The sequence below is a fragment of the Rhinichthys klamathensis genome, unplaced genomic scaffold, assembly GCF_029890125.1.
Source record: "Rhinichthys klamathensis goyatoka isolate OS25496 unplaced genomic scaffold, OSU_Roscu_1.1 h1tg000406l_1, whole genome shotgun sequence".
Classification (NCBI taxonomy): domain Eukaryota; kingdom Metazoa; phylum Chordata; class Actinopteri; order Cypriniformes; family Leuciscidae; genus Rhinichthys; species Rhinichthys klamathensis.
The window spans coordinates 1,398,549-1,415,000 of record NW_026606907.1 but is presented as its reverse complement, the minus strand read 5'-3'; the positions used below and the strand labels follow the sequence as shown (position 1 = coordinate 1,415,000).

At 38.5% G+C, this 16,452-nt stretch overlaps 2 protein-coding genes across 4 annotated transcripts in view; one reads left to right on the top strand and one right to left on the bottom strand.

The window, feature by feature from the left end:
* Positions 1 to 1,137, top strand: part of aprt (adenine phosphoribosyltransferase) — a 5,678-nt gene extending 4,541 nt beyond the window's left edge. Inside the window, exons 4-5 of the mRNA XM_056234811.1 lie at positions 401 to 479; positions 990 to 1,137. Of these exons, the coding sequence (XP_056090786.1) occupies positions 401 to 479; positions 990 to 1,129 (219 nt within the window). The 3' untranslated portion in view covers positions 1,130 to 1,137. The remainder of the gene's footprint in view (positions 1 to 400; positions 480 to 989) is intronic.
* Positions 1,138 to 2,623: 1,486 nt separating this feature from the next.
* cdt1 (chromatin licensing and DNA replication factor 1) lies at positions 2,624 to 15,777 on the bottom strand. 3 transcript variants are annotated; one of them, XM_056234802.1, is made up of 10 exons: positions 15,212 to 15,777; positions 13,722 to 13,859; positions 13,408 to 13,643; positions 11,858 to 12,052; positions 11,009 to 11,154; positions 10,220 to 10,320; positions 8,828 to 9,016; positions 8,474 to 8,605; positions 4,811 to 5,012; positions 2,624 to 2,822 (listed from the first exon to the last, which is right to left on the bottom strand). In XM_056234802.1, exons 1-10 carry the CDS (start codon positions 15,680 to 15,682, stop codon positions 2,662 to 2,664), a joined length of 1,971 nt encoding a protein of 656 aa, XP_056090777.1. In that variant the 5' UTR covers positions 15,683 to 15,777; the 3' UTR covers positions 2,624 to 2,661. The 3 variants fall into 3 exon arrangements, with proteins under 3 accessions (XP_056090777.1, XP_056090778.1, XP_056090779.1); XM_056234803.1 differs by having other exon boundaries at positions 13,408 to 13,640; XM_056234804.1 differs by lacking the exon at positions 13,722 to 13,859.
* Between the last annotated feature and the right edge of the window lie 675 nt (positions 15,778 to 16,452).

Sequence of the window (16,452 nt, the reverse complement as noted above, 5' to 3'; positions counted from 1 at the left end):
GAATCCTGAAATAAAACTGTTTTCAAGATTAATAATAATCATAAATGTTTCTTGATCCTCATATTAGAGTGATTTCTGGAGGATCATGTGACACTGAAGACTGGAGTAATGATGCTGAATATTCAGCTTTGATCACAGGAATAAATTACACTTTATAATACATTCACATAGAAAAATAGTAATAATATTTCACAATATTACTGGTTTTATTTTTTATTTAATTTTTGTGGTATTTTTAATCAAATAAATGCAGCCTTAGTGAGCAGAAGAGACTTCTTTTAAAAACATTAAAAGTCTTACCGATCCCCAACTTTAGAACGGCACTGCATGTTCAATATAAACATATTATTATTATTATTATTACATCATGAAATGATTCTCTGAGCTTCTGATGTTTCAGGCCGAGGCCGAGATGCAGGAAGACGCCGTTTCTGAAGGACAGAAGATCCTGATCATCGACGACTTACTGGCAACTGGAGGTGTGTGTGAGAGAGAGAGAGAGAGAGTGAGAGAGTGTGTGTGAGAGTGAGAGAGACTGAGAGAGAGAGTGTGTGTGTGTGTGAGAGAGAGAGAGAGAGTGAGAGAGTGTGTGTGAGAGTGAGAGAGACTGAGAGAGAGAGTGTGTGTGTGTGAGAGAGAGTGAGAGAGTGTGTGTGAGAGTGAGAGAGAGACTGAGTGAGTGAGAGAGAGTGTGTGAGAGTGAGAGAGACTGAGTGTGTGTGAGAGAGAGAGACTGAGTGAGAGAGTGTGTGAGAGTGTGTGAGTAAAACCTTTTCACAATATTCTAATTTTGAATTTGGGGTTTTCATAAGCTGTAAGCCATAATCATCACAATTATAACAACTAAAGGCTTGAAATATCTCACTTTGCATGTAATGAGTCTATATAATATATTAGTTTCACCTTTTAAGGTATTTGGTTATATATATTTTGAGGAAAACACTCCAGGATGTAAACAAGCAGCAACGATGTGTGTGTGTGTGTGTCAGGAACGCTGTGCGCGGCGTGTGAGCTGATCCGACAGCAGAGAGCCGAGGTGTTGGGATGTTTGGTGCTCGTCGAACTCAAAGATCTCAACGGATCCGACAAGCTGAAGCCGACGCCGGTCTTCTCTCTAATACAGTACTGACGTGTGTGTGTGTGTGTGTGTATCCACTCGATGCTTTACATCTCAGAAATATGAAGAATTACAATCAATTTAAATCAACACTTCACATGGGTTTGATGGTCTTAATTCCACCATGAGTTAGGAAAAGCAACGGGCTGCGTCTAAAATCAGACTTTTAAATCATTATTTTGTGGTAGTGATGAGAGAAATGAAGCTTTTTGAATCAATTGCTTGGCAAAATAAACTGAAACGGGCGCCCCCTGCTGGCCAGAACAGTGTAAACGCAGTCAGCACTCGCATAAAAACACCAGTTAATCTCTCAGATGTAATTAACAAGTCCTCTAATAGCAGTAAATATGAAGTGTCTGTAGAATGTTTTTAATTTGTCAGTAAATTTGGTTAATCGGACCAGTAAAAACTGATCTGAGATCAGGTAAAACTGTGGTTTCACAGAGATCACCGCCCCCTAGTGGTGAAACATTGACATTTCAAAAACGTAATGACGTCACGTGACTTTACAGGGTATCCGCGGGGTCTTGAAAAGTATTAAAGGTGATAAATCAATTTTGGGAAAATTAAGATCCTTAAAAAGTATTAAAAAGTCTTATCACGGCTTTATAAAGTCTTAAATTTTGAAAGTATTTTTTCTGAATTAGCTGTCCAACAGTTTGAGTCCCAAAAACATCGTAAAAGTGTGTGAATTTAGTCATTTTTATTTAAAAAAACGAAGAACTGAGGCACATGTCAGCATGATTGTTGTTGAGGGTGGAGCAAAGTTTTGTTTTTTAATAAACTTTGCTTTGATTTACTATCCCAGCCTATTTGATTTTTTTTTTTTTTATCAGAGTGGTCTATAGTCTTTATCACAAACTAAAACTGTTAAGTTAAAAGTATCACTGATGTAAATGGTTACAGCTTGAAGTGGCGGTGAGGTATTAAAAAATATTGAGAAGGTCTTGAGAAGGTCTTGAAAAGGTATTAAAATTAACTTCAAGATTCCTGCATATACCCTGCTTTAGCAGTCGCTCCGAATCACTGGTTCAGAACACAAATGATTCACAGAACGGTTCAAAATCACCACTAAAGTTCTGTATCGTATATATAGTTTGAGTTTGTGCAATCCATTCCCCACGTCATCATTGTCATGTGACCTGCCAGTTAAGTGAAGCAACGTGATTCACAATTCCTGTTTTATGGCCTCGTTGTGCAATTCTGAGTCAACTTTCACCAGGTCTTTAGACACAGTCGGTTACAGACAGTGCCTGATGTACAGAGAGAGAGAATCAAACACCATTGCTAGCATGAACTAGTTTATTGTAAATGATTCAATGCATTAATGTTGTAAATGATTCCTCCATGCTAACCAGTTACTTGTCAACATCCATGAACTTGTGCCAAGATGCAGAGAATGATGTCACCACCTCAGACAATCTCTGGGTTAAAAACGCAGTGACTTGTAAAATGCAAAGTATGAACAAATGAAACTAAAAATGAGAGATAAAATCCATAATAAAATATTGCACATGATCGTCTCGAGTCTTGTTTGCTTCTGCTCAGACACACTCCTCCTTCATCTTCTGGTTCAGGGCGTTCAGCACAAGGTTCAGGTCCGTGCTCTTGTTCAGCTTCAGGTACACGTCTTTCCTGATTGGGTGAATCGTGAGCCACGCTTGAGTCGACTCGGCCAATAGGCGAAGGTGCTTCTCCATCTCATCTAAAAAAAGAGAGAAAAACATGAATGAATGATCCACTAGCAACAACAAAAAAGCCCCATATTAAGAGCACTAGCTATGAGAAAACCTATTAAATATACAATAAATTTAATAAATAACAGCAGGCGAAGGTGCTTCCTCTCATCTAAAGAGAGAAATAAACAATATATGAATGATCCACTAGCATAAAAAATATATATTAAGAGCACTAGCTGTGAGAAAACCTACTGAACCATAAAAACAATTAAATATTTGTGATCTTTTATCATCACGATTAGCATATCGTGAACTCAAACTTGACTTTTTTGTGGATTGCAGCGTTTATTATACATTGTTTGTGCGGTAGGGCTGTCAAAATCAAAAGCTAAATTCAAATTTCTCTTAAATATTAGCAAAAATCAAATTATATTTGAATTCTAAAGGATTTATAGGAAAAAAAGTTCTGTATTGTCTCTTATGTCCACAAGCGAGCGCAAGCAAATATAAACCAAATCAAGAATCACATATTTTATTGAAAAAAGTAAATGCACTTAAACTTGTTCTTCAATAAAATATAATTTCCTTAATGTGCTTGCAAGGAAAATGAGGTTACAATAGTGCATTAAACTGTACGTGCATCAGTAACCTGAGGAAAGTCAAACATTGATTGTATGTCTCCTTTATCTGAGGTTATTATCGCATTAAAAAGCATTATTTGTGGGTAATTATGCAAAATATTTAAAAAATGTATTCAATATTGCCAATTTATTGCTAATGTGCTTTAATGTTTAACCAGGAAGTTTGTTTTGAAACGCTTTAATTTTGTACAAAATGGAACAAACTTCCCGGTTAAACATTAAAGCGCACTAGTGTAATAAATTATACAAAATATTTACATTTTATTCAATATTGCTTTAAAATAATGCTTTTTGGGGTCAAAAGTCGAGGTGCATAAGCTCAGATATCGGAGGCATACGAACAAATAAGATCCAAAAATATATATAAAACATGTCATGATTGGAAAACAAGTTTTTTTTATTTTTTTTTATTCAATATTTGGTGATAATATGGAGTAATGGGAGATTTAGAAATATTTTTTTGTAGGCCGGGAACACCACAAGTGGGTGGGAATTTATGACAAAATTTAAAATAAATAAAGTAGTCATACTCTGGCTTAGTAAAATCAGAACATTTTAGTCCAATGCGATAATGTTCACTAGCATCTTCAGGACAAAGAAAATCCCCAAATGACCCGAACACAACCAAATATTATAATATTTTAATAGAATATATATTTCAAATATCTTAAAATAATCTTAAAAGGGTCTTATTTTCTTTAAAAAAGATATTAAAACGGTCTTAAAGGGATAGTTCACCCAAAAATGAACATTGTCATCAATTACTCTCCCTCATGTCGTTCCAAACCCGTAAGACTTTCGCTCATCTTCAGAACACAAATGAAGATATTTGATGAAATCTGAGAGGTTTCTGGTCACTCCATTGACGGCAACATCATTGACACTTTCAAGGCCCAGAAAGGTAGTAAAGACGTCGTTGAAATAGACCATGTGACTCCAGTGGTCCAACATTCATGTCGTTCTCCTTCGCTGTCGGTTCACACTTCATCAAGTGTAGGAGAATGACGTGGAAGTGAAGAGATTGCAGAATAAAGTCGTTATTTTAGGGTTTTTTTGCGCACAAAGTATTCTCGTCGCTTCGTAACATTAATGTTGAACCACTGGAGTCACATGGGGCTTTTAACGATGTCTTTACTACCTTTCTGGGCCTTGAAAGTTGCCGTCTATGGAGGGACAGAAACCTCAGATTTCATCACAAATATCTTCATCTGTGTTCTGAAGAGGAGCGAAGGTCTTACGGGTCTTGAGGGAGAGTCATTACTGACAGAGTTTTCATGTTTGGGTGAATATCTCGGCTTTAATTTCTTTAAAAGGGTCTTAAAATGAAATGTTTTATAAATAACTCGAATCTAGCTGTGAAACGCTGCACTGACCGGGGCTGAGCGGAGACCGGTAGCTCGCGATCACGCGGTTGCAGGCGAGCTCCATGAGGAGGGCCGGCTTCTTCTCCGCTACGAACACGTTGCGCAGGATCCGGGCTAGCTCCGGGAGCCGTGACATCATCACCAGGCGCCGCTCCTGCTCCGGGTCCCTCGTCATCGCGGCCCGCAACTTCTGAGCCTCTTTAGCTCGAATCTGAAGAGGGACAGATGCGGATTAGCTTCTTGGGAAACACACTTGAACCATAGACTGTTAAAACAAGATGGACGACACCCCTTTACTCTCTTCCATTGGTGAAAAGTGAAGACACCAAAGATTTGAGACGTGATATCAAGGTCCCGCAGAAACGGTTAGTACAGTTTACTGTAGAATAACTCATGTCGGTGTGAAATAAACAGTTATGAAATGTAGAAATTAAAGCACAAGCTTCCGAATCTCTTCCTGAAAATCCCCAAAAAAGTCCGTTGGTGCTTCAGTGACTAGGTTTAGAGAAGCTGTCAATCACGACGTCACTTTCAACACTTACATCAGCGTGATAAAAACTACCTAAAATGACAGAAAACCTATTTGGAAAAAAATTATTTGAAGTGTAATTTGGTTGTTTAGTTTCCCTCGCGTCGGTACTGAAATTTCAAAAATGTGATGCTTTGTCTCGTCTCAGACGGCCAAAATCGTACAGTGTAGGGATGGCGAAAACTACACATTTTCTTGACCGACCACCGAGCCTCATTAGCCGGTTGAAACCGGTTAACCGATTAGTTTAAAATATGCTACGCTATTTGAAATAACAGCCATTTCGAGCCGCGCCTGCAATTTCGCAACTGTCGCATCTCTCTCTGCCTCACACACACACACACACACACTGCCCTGGCGCCGCGCTTCCACTCACGTCACTTTTTTTTAAATCCCCTACAGCGCGAAACATGAGTCCCGCAAACGCGGCGCCGAGGAGCTTGTATGTAATCGGAGGACAAATGGCTCCTTAGTTTTGAAATGTTTGGCACAAGGTGATCGCGTTAAAAATAAAGGCGTTAGTCTAGCGTTAGAAGCGCATTTGAAACATTGCCGCGGCTCATTTAAGAAAATGACAGCCCCGAAGAGATCAAATCTGCCTCTCTCTCAAACCTGCGTCTCTTCGGGGCTGTCATTTTCTTAAATGAGCCGCGGCAATGTTTCAAATGAGCTTCTAACGCTAGACTAACGCCTTTATTTTTAACGCGATCACCTTGTGCCAAACCATTTCAAAACTAAGGAGCCATTTGTCCTCCGATTACATACAAGCTAGGGGATTTAAAAAAAGTGACGTTGAGTGGAAGCGCGGCGCCGGGGCAGTGTGTGTGTGTGTGTGTGTGTGTGTGTGTGTGAGCGGGAGGCAGAGAGAGATGCGACAGTTGTTTGAGGTAGTGCTAACAATAATAAAGAAAGATGATCATCATCACCTTATCTGTTACCACTGAAATGTAATATATTTCTACTGTATTACTACTGTATTTAAGCACTGTATCACACAAGATGCAACTTACTGTGTCATTCTTTTTGGTGAAACATTCTTTTGGCCCCACACACTACGTTTCTTTACACGCTTCATCCTGTCGTCTGCCCTGGCTCTAACCGAGTGTTTTAGCCTGTAGCCTTTACTTTTCACAAACCTTGTTAGCGCGTGAACCCAAACGCTGTGACCTCGCGCCAAATGTTTTTATTGGTTTATTAACCTGTTAAGCTTCAAGCCCACTTTTGAAAAATCCCCAGAAATGACATACCCAAACAGATGCAGTTCATGAACCCTTTGCACTAAAAGCACAAGTATGATCTCATTTGAAAGCTGACACCTGGTTGTTTATTGTAAATGTAGAATGAATTATTGTCATAATGAAAAAAACAATTTTAAATAGCTTCAAAGTTTTGTAAAGTTATTAGAAATTTATTTTTTTTAAACATCTTCATGAAAATAAAATTGAAGTTGGCCCTGGAGCAATCTAGAAATGCACTGCAGCTAAAGCCACATGTCTGACCATTTTATATTTAAAATCTGAAAATGATAAGTATAAAACTCTGTATTTAGTTAAATGTTTTTCAAGATCATGTCAAATTACTTTATTTTGATTAGACTATTAGCAAACTGATGTTTAGTCATCTTCTGAGTCATCTATTCAGTCTATTGTCTCTATTGTTTATTGTTTTTGTCTCCCCTGTACACATTTACACCTCTCCGGACTGGTTATTATGGCTCTAAATATGCATTTCTTTTGTCTGCATTATAGCTACTAACGACTGGCTATTCACAGGCTATTCATAGGGTTTCAAACCCTAATTTCTTTTATCAAAATTCTCACTAAATATTTGAAACTGGTATCAAATGCACTGAAACATTTCAGTAAGCATTCCTATTTAGAAAAAAATCATAAAACAATAACTGCTCGTGGCAGGTGCGCCTGGGCTCGCTAGCATGTTAGCTTAGCACACCATCAATACACGACCATTTATGAGATTAAAATTATGTTTGTGCTCCAAACTTACTATATAACGCAAGTCTAGTGTTTTAAATAATCTTCTGTGATCTAACTTGGCTTCATATTAAAAAAAAATCCGACAGAAAATGTATTATTTAGTGTTCTGAACGATGATGAAATCTATATCGATTAGCATTACATTATAAATATAATCTATTATTATGAAATACCTGGCATGGCTTGAAGAACACAGGTAACTCAAATATCATTGCAATCATGTTTATTGTCTTCAAAACATCTTTATCTGCATGTTACAGCGATCTCTGTACTTTCTGTATCACTCAGTGACGTCCTGGAATGTCACATGACTATGGGTCTTCTTCATGATCCATATATGGACTTTTATTGGACATATAGCGCCCCCATGCTATTGGTATGAATGGAAAACACAGCACATCTCAATAAGAAGCGATCATTATGATTACATCGACGCATTTGGGTATAAATTCAATAAATATTATTCCTGTCTATAGAAATATGATGTGAATCTATGAGAATATATCAATATTTCTCCACATCTGCACATTGTTGAGCTAAAAGCCCTCAGGGACGTTGTTTTGTGAATCGCTGTCATGACGACAGAACGGAGTGTTTTTTATGAATGGACCAGCTGACGCTCATAATTAATATTAAAGGTATCGACTCATTTTTTTCATTTCATAACTCCTGACACAAATTAAGACATAACTGTCACTATAAGTTTCTCAGAATACAATAGTGGTCAAATACTGAATCTTGAGTCTTATATCTTTTTAATGATGTATAGTTTGTCAAGGTATAACATTAAATCTGATAGTATATTTGAACTAAATAAAATAAAAAACGCTTCAGTGCGCCGACGCTCTGGAGAAGGTTAAGAGGTTAAGTACAAACAGGCGAGTTATGAAAAATTGAGTGTGAGGGATTTGTTCACTTCACACAAAAATATCTTGGAATGAGATGGCGAACTGTAGTAGCGTTTAGTCCACTGTCTATAATAGCCTAATTTAGAGATCACCTTTTTTTTTTTTTACCGACAACTTTGATCGGCTAACGTTGAGACGTCAACCATCGGTCAAACGGTCATCGGTTAGCATCCCTAGAACAGTGTGAACCCGGCTTTAGCTTTAGGAATCTGCACGTTCGAGTGTGTTTTCAGGGACTCACCCTCTCCAGCAGGGACTGAGAAACTCCTCTGAGCGCGCCGGGTGTTTCTGCTGGTTTCTCTGCGGCCTCGGGCTCTTCGGCACACACGCTCTCTGCGGTCTTCAAGGCCATGTTAGCCAACGCTTTCTCCATCTGGAACGAGAAAAGGAAATAACTCAGTGATGTGATGATCGGTTTAATTGACAGATCTTGTTTTTGAACACAGGGTTCGTACAAATACTGTAAAAATAAATGACAGGACTTTATGGACACCGGCCCGAGGGGGACAACGAGCTCTAGTGCGACTCGACCGAACTGCACGAGGCAGGTGTGAAAGCACTCTCGCTGAGCCGTATAGTCGAGGCGCTCGCTCACCTTGGGTGTCATGAGCGCTCGAGCTCGGTCCAACACCTCCTGAGCCGAGCTCAGCTTCTCAGTTTGAGGGGGTTGAGGCAAATCCCTGGGCTTGACGTTGGGAACCTCGTCCACATTGAACCTCGGATGCCAGCGGGTCAGTTTGTCATCGGGGACGACGATGGGAGGGTTTAGGGAAGCCAGGAACGTCTGGATCCAACATAAGACAACACATGATTGGAATTGGCAAAAAACTTAATATCCAAAACTCATCACAGGGTTCCCACACTTTAGTTAACCTTTCAAATACTTTCAGGTCCACGACACTCAAATTCAAGGACTAATGGGGAGACACATTTCAATGGAGAGCAAGGTTACCTTGTAAGATACACTACCGTTCAAAAGTTTGGGGTCGGTACGATTTTAAATACTTTTAAAAGAATTCTCTTCTGCTAACCATGGCTGCGCTTATTTGATTAAAAATACAACAAAAATCAGTTATAGTATTAAATATTATTCCAGTGTAAATCAGCTGTTTTCTGTGTGAATATATAGTAAAGTGTAATTTATTCCTGTGATCAAAGCTGAATTTTCAGCATCACCAGTGTCAGTGTCTTCAGTGTCAAATGATCCTTCACAAATCAGTATAATATGAGGATTTGATGCTCAAGAAACATTTATTATTATTATCAATGTTGAAACAGTTGTTGGTCTGTCAGTTGTACAGTTTTTTTTTTTTTTGGATTCTTTGATGAATAGGGTTAGGGTTAGAATCTTTTGTAACATTATAAATGTCTTTACCGTCACTTTCGATCAAATTATAAATTTCCTCCAAAAAATAAAAATAAAATTCTCACTGACCCCAAACTTTTGAACGGTAGTGTACATGGTTACCGTTTTTTTTTGCAACTTTTTTTTGCATTGATTTTTGGCCATATGACAGATCTGATATTCTATTTGTCTCATTTCTTTTTTGCATAAAACTGAAGAATATTTGGTACATCCTATACCGTATTCTAAAATGATCTGATATTAACTTTTGCATGAAACATTGAGGTACCTTCAACGTAGTTTAATGCGAAAACACTTAACGTAACGCGTAAATGCGCGTAACTAACGTGGCTAAAATCAAGCAAGCTAGTGCGCATAGGCCACAAAGTGCTGGCGAAATAACACATTAGCGGACCGGACGGATTAATATGGATTTTTTTCAATAAAACTTCTCGCACAAAATAAACAAGCACTTTCAAGGGCCTGTATCTATACATGTTTATTTTAAAAAACTTTCCAGGGCCTTGAATTATTTTTATTTTTTTCAGATTCACAAACTTTCAAGGACCCGTGGGAACCCGGTCATGATTGGAATTTACAAAAAAAACAATATCCAAAACTCCTGCGAGTAAACCAGCTCACCTTGTGGTGTCCCTTCACGATCTCAACAAGGTTTTGGTGAAAAATGCGCCTTCTTTCCAAGAGACGAGAGACCGACAACACTGGACGGGTGCCGTTAAACTCTGGGGAAAGAGACACTTTATTAAAATAAATAAACTGATTTATTAACTTAAACATGTGTGAGGGCTGCATGATTTGGGTAAAAAAAAAAAGTTGGTTCTTTTTGTAAAGACCAGTTCTGAATAGGATGATCCTTTTTATTTTACCTTAAAATTACTTATTTTGATTTTAAAAAAGCACCTGCTGTAGCATCTTTGTTTTACTCGTTGCATTTTGGAATCATTTATTTAGTTTCACTCACTGGAATAATTTATTTAGTTTCACTCACTGGTAAGACCTTTTTTCTTTTCACCGTATTTAAAAACAAAAACAAATGCTGATTAAATAGCCAAACATCGTTGTTTGGATAGTTTAATTCGTGTTGATTATGTTGTGAAATATGCAGTAGTTGCCTTTAATTTCACATGTTTACAGTTAATGCTTTTATTTAAGGCCATTTTTATGTAGTTTCAAGTTCAACCCAATTTAAAACAAATGCTAATGTCAGTACCATCCATGTTTGTATTAGATGAGCTTTACTGACGTTAATTTCAGATTGTTCAGTTATTGTTTTCAACCGCCAAAAGCCAGTTTGGCCTGTTAAATACCAAATAAACATCTTGTTTATGTATACTTTCATTCCTTCTTGTCTGTATCGGCCAGTTTGCGTGTTAATAATTTAATGCGATAGTCAGTGTTAATGTTCCTCACCTTCTTCAATGAGCGGCTCCACGGTGAGCTGATAGCTGGACCTCTTCACAGCGGCGCTGAACGAGGGGATGTTCTTCTCCTGGCGAAAGGTGTAGGCAGAAGGGTACACCTCCTTTATCTGCCCCAGGTGGCTCTCCTCAAAACGCCTGCGAGGAAAGCAGAACTAGGGTTACCCTGTGTGCAATTCAGCAGCAGCGCTTCATACAGCCTCTTCAACGAGTGTAAATCACTCGCATATGCGACTAAATCTTCACTCCGGGCGACTAAATGTCTATCATTAGCCATTGGCTAGTCATTTTTCCGATTTTACTCGCCATTGTGTGTGTAAAGGCTAAGTATAAGTTTAGCATACATGTATAGATAGACTATTTCAATGTAGCTCAATGGACGGATGCACAGCGTATCGTAAACTCTTGTGAAGGCGTGAGTGAGTGACATGTAAACGGTATTTTGTTGCATTTTTCTGTAAAAATAACGTTGTTCGTTTGGAATTATTCAGCTTTTAAGAGCTAGCAGAAGACATGGTGGTTTCTCCGGTGGTGGGCGGAGCTAATGCACAAACGACAATCTCATTGGCTGGAGCTCATCCCTGTTTTGATTTCAGCAAATCAGTTTGCGTGAACGCTGAAAACGTGATTAATATTCATGAACCCAGCAGCTCATCAATTTTTGTATATATAAATATAAGTGCTGGGCAACGATGAATCGGGATTAATTGCATCCAAAATAAGTTTGTTTACATGATATATGTGTACTGTGTATAATTATTTTGTCCGGCAAGTAACCTAAATAAATGACTAGCCAATGGTGATTCTATTGCCACGGTGTGTGTAGAGGGTTGACTCTTACTTGTGCATCATGTCTTGGACCCCTTGCTTGACCTTGGCGAACGTGACCGTCTCGGAGCGGTTGAACAGCATCCCGACGATGGTCTCCGTACTGCGAAACATCTCGGACAGGAGTCTGTAGTGGTAGGGCAGGGTGAGCCCGGGCGGGACGTCCCGAGCGAGGGTGTGGAAGCGCTGATAAGCTGGAAGCTTCTCTCTGAAACACACACAACTTCAGCAACAAAACACACAAAGCATCTCTGAGGTGTAGAGTTTATTAAAACATGAGGGTTAGTACATGACAATTTAAATTTTTTGGGTGAACCATCGCTTTAATCAACAAATAGTAGGGGTGGGAATCTTTTGTAATCCCTCAAATTGATTCGATTTAAAATCTGTGATCAAATCTATGCATATATCAAATTGAAATTTGAGTCAAAATCGAGAATTGAGCAGCGGCTACTGTTAGTCCCAATCGAGCTGGAGATATTTAGTTTAAATAATACACACCTCAATACATTTTTGGGTGAACTATTGCTTTAAATCAACAAATAGGTTGTGGCATTTCAGGGCTCGACTTCAACGCTTGTCCGGGAGAGGTTTCTGTGCCTCCATAGAAGGTAACGTCATGCAACTTTCAAGGCCCAGAAAAGTAGTAAAGACATCTTTAAAACAGTCCATGTGACTCCAGTGGTTCAAATGTAACATTATGAAGTGACGAGAATACTTTTTGTGCACAAAGAAACCCCCAAATAACGACTGTTTTCAACAATCTCTTCACTTCCACGTCAGTCAGTGTCCTACGCTGGTGACGAAGTGTAAACCGTGCAGCACTTGTTAAATGTCATTGCAAGCTTTTATGAAAGTTGAATATATATTTTTTTTAAAGCAGCACTTCCTGGTTATACGTCAGAACGCCGGCTCACTATTGGCCGGGTCCTGTATGTGTCGATGAACAAAGGTTTTACAGGTTTGGATTTTAGGGGGAAATGACACTTTAATGCCGAGCCCTGCATTGGGTAAACAAACACACAGGCATCGGCCAGCAAACCTCAGTAGATTTACCAAATTTTTTATATCGGTGCATCCCAATTGATAAGGTAAAAAAAAAAAATTAAATAAATAATTCCCTCATAAAAGTTAAACACCCTGGGTTAAATATCAACAATATGCAGATTTATTATCTGTGAGGTAGTGCTAACAATAATAAAGAAAGATGATGATCATCATCACCTTATCTGTTACCACTGAAATGTAATATATTTCTATATTATAGAAATATATATATTTCCCCCCCCCCCAGACAAGTGAATAAAGCCCAAGTACGAGACTAGGCTTAAGATCCTGGCACACTGAGTCCGAAATTTTCATATGGGTTTTTTCGTATTGGTCACTCGATGGCTCTGAATTGTCAAAACGCCATTCAAAATGCTTGTTACGGTTGCGAAAAACGCAGAAAATCGAACCCGATCCGAATTTTTATATGACGGACGAAAGTTTCGGAGGCAGTGTGCAAACGTGATTGACAAAACACGGTCGTATTTATTTTTTAACATGCAAAAAAAACCTCACCTTTCCTCTGGTTCAGGCCTAGCCTGCGCCTCCGTAGCGTTAGCATCCGTCGCAACTCGCTCGGCCTTTCTCTGCTGAACCTTTGCGGAGATCTCGCGTGCAGCGTCGAGCCTCGCTTTCAGCTCCGCTAGTGTCGAAACGGGAGCGGGCGAGGGGTTCGCTACGGCTTCGGACTGTCCTTTCAGTTTCTGCAGCTTCGACTTCAGCGCCGACACGTCCTCTCGAGAAAACGTCTTCTGAAAGAACACAAGCGGTGTGATTAGCGAAGCTCGAGAACACCGGGAGGTTCCTGAAGACCCCCGCGTGTTCGTTACCTTGCTCCGGCTCGTCCGCGTCGGCCTATCGTCTCCACCAGGGGAGATATTTGCATTGTGATTAACAGTATTTTTTGAGTCTTTGCTGGCGGTTTGTTGAGGAGCCTGAGCGATGCCGTTGGACAAAGGCTCAATGCGCTACATCAAGATAAGACAGGTTGGATTAGCAGTCATTAAAACCACATCAATACACAAATGCATTCACAGAACAGTAAACCAATGTAGCCTAGTCTACTTCACCTAACATACTTGAACTAAAAATATACATTAGCACAACATGCTAATGAAATTAAAAAATCTATTAACTTAGATTATACTTAAAAACTTGCATAACTTGATATTCACAAAATGGTAAATTATTCAGAATTCAATTGTTTAATCTTTAAAATTTTCCATTCTCAAAACTTTTGTGGAATGGCACAGACCGGCGACTATATAAACGGAGAGGCTGCGCATCAACAATTTCTTATAATTTAACTGATTTAATTAACTTTTCACACATTTATGAAACCCTGAACTAGTGTTTAATCATGTTTTTTTTGTACTGTTCCTGTTCAAATAAACAAATAAAAACTTTAATAATTCTCTCGTGTTTATTTTTTATCAATATTGGTACAATATTGTACCATTCACATCACATCATTATAAACAAATTACATTAAAAGTAATATAAAAGTACTTTTAAAAAAGTAGTCGGATTACATTCTTTTTATAGAAAAAGTTACGTTAGATTAAGATAAATTAATAGATTAAGTTACGTTACTAACTACCATTTATAATCATGTATAATTTGCATTTAGTAATGCAATACAATTTGTAAGTAATGTACCCAGCAATATTTATCTTTTCGGTGGATTACTGAATAAAAGAAAAATCCGATTAGCTTTTTTTTTGGACGATTGAAGCGAAATACTATTCTATAGAAAATGTTAAATTAATTATTATCCGTTTAAAGTTAAGCAATATCAGTTTGTAATGAGTCTAACGCATTGACTGTAAAAAAAGTCTAAAGTAACGTTAATACATTATGGCCATTTTAAATGAATGTACACATTCGGCATTTGCGTCGCGTTTTACCAACAATGTGTGTAATGGATTACGTCACTAACAATTTTTTTAATTCAATTCACATTTATTTTTTAATTTAATTTATTTTATAATCAAGGATAATTTGTATTCAATAATGAACTACAATTTATAAGTAATCTACCCAGCAACCTCGTTTAATCCCATTAGCTTTGTTTGTTTGTTTTTTAGACGAATGAAGCGAAATACTTAAAATTCTATAAAAAGTTTAAAATTAAGAATGATCAGTTTAAAATTAAGCAGTTTTTTAAAGTAATGTGCCAAAAAAAGTAGTACATTAGAGACATTTTTAAATGGATGTAACGTTGTTTATGCGTCCACGTCGCGTTTACTGAGCGTCGCGCTTTCAAGATAGCGTTTCAAACACACATTCTGTTTTGAACGCAACATTTAGCGATGGATACCTGCTCTTTATCGTCATGTTTCAGCAGATCGAGCCTCTTCCTCGCGGTCTTCGGAACCGTGCGGTCCTGTGGGGAAGTTCTGCCGAGTCTCAGGCGCTTCTTGGCGCTGCTGTGCTGTTCGGTTGTGGACGGGAAAACCACCGAACACACGTCGAACTCCGCCAATGTCCGTTTAGGGGTTCGGGGACTCGCCGTTAAGCTCACACTACTCACATCTGTCGCGGTTTCTACCGTGTCTGCTGACAGAACCTCATCGATGACTTTGAGGAACTCCTGATGAACGTGTTTCTGCGGTTCTGGTGTTGCGGGAACGCGCGAAGACCGTGTGGCTCTGGACGATGATCTTGGTTTAGCGAAAACCGCCGAGTCTGAAACGTCCACGGGCAGTTTTTGTCCCTTCGACCGGCCAGATCGACCAACACCACCCTTCTTATTCTGTGCAAAATAATCGGTAACCCGCGCTTGAGCCATTCTTCGGTACGAATGAGATCCGTGGCGTGAAGCAATTGTTATTATCCCACAGGAAGTTCCTCTCAGCGTCTTCTTCCTAGACTAACTTTCGCGCGAAATCGGATCACGTGACTTATGTAGGCAGAGCCTGGCTTTTAACCACGCCCCTAACCCGCTGATCAAACACTCGCAAAACTGACTGTAAACATGATAATATTGGGTATCATATCCACAATAAATAATAAACACTTTACGTTTACTAATTTGATTTGGCTCCTTGTGTTATTTTTATATTAAAAATATATTTTATTCTACTTTTTACCACGTTTAGCAGTCATTTTGGTGGTTGGGTCTTGGATTGATGGGATTATGTTGGCTCTATTGTATTGTAAATTTGCATTTCTTAGGATAAATCAATCATTTTAAATTAGTAACAATGTTAATCATTTAACAGCAAGTGTGACTGTCAGCTGCAAAATAGTATGCACATATTCATCATTAATTGCTTTTAAATGTACTTTCAGCTGGAAATTCTCGATCCAAGAAAAAAAAAGTGGATTAAAGGGATATTCACCCCCAAAAAAAGAACCTTCTGTCATCTTTTACTCACCCCCAAGTTGTTCCAGACCACAAAATAAGATATTTTGCAGAATATGGTTAACCAAACAGTCCTGAGGCACCATTGACTTTCATAGTTTGGAAAAAAACAATAAAATTAAAACTTTACTCTCGTCTAATGCAAAACAAGACTGCTCGTTACCCAAAGTCAGCACTAGATGGAGCCAACATAA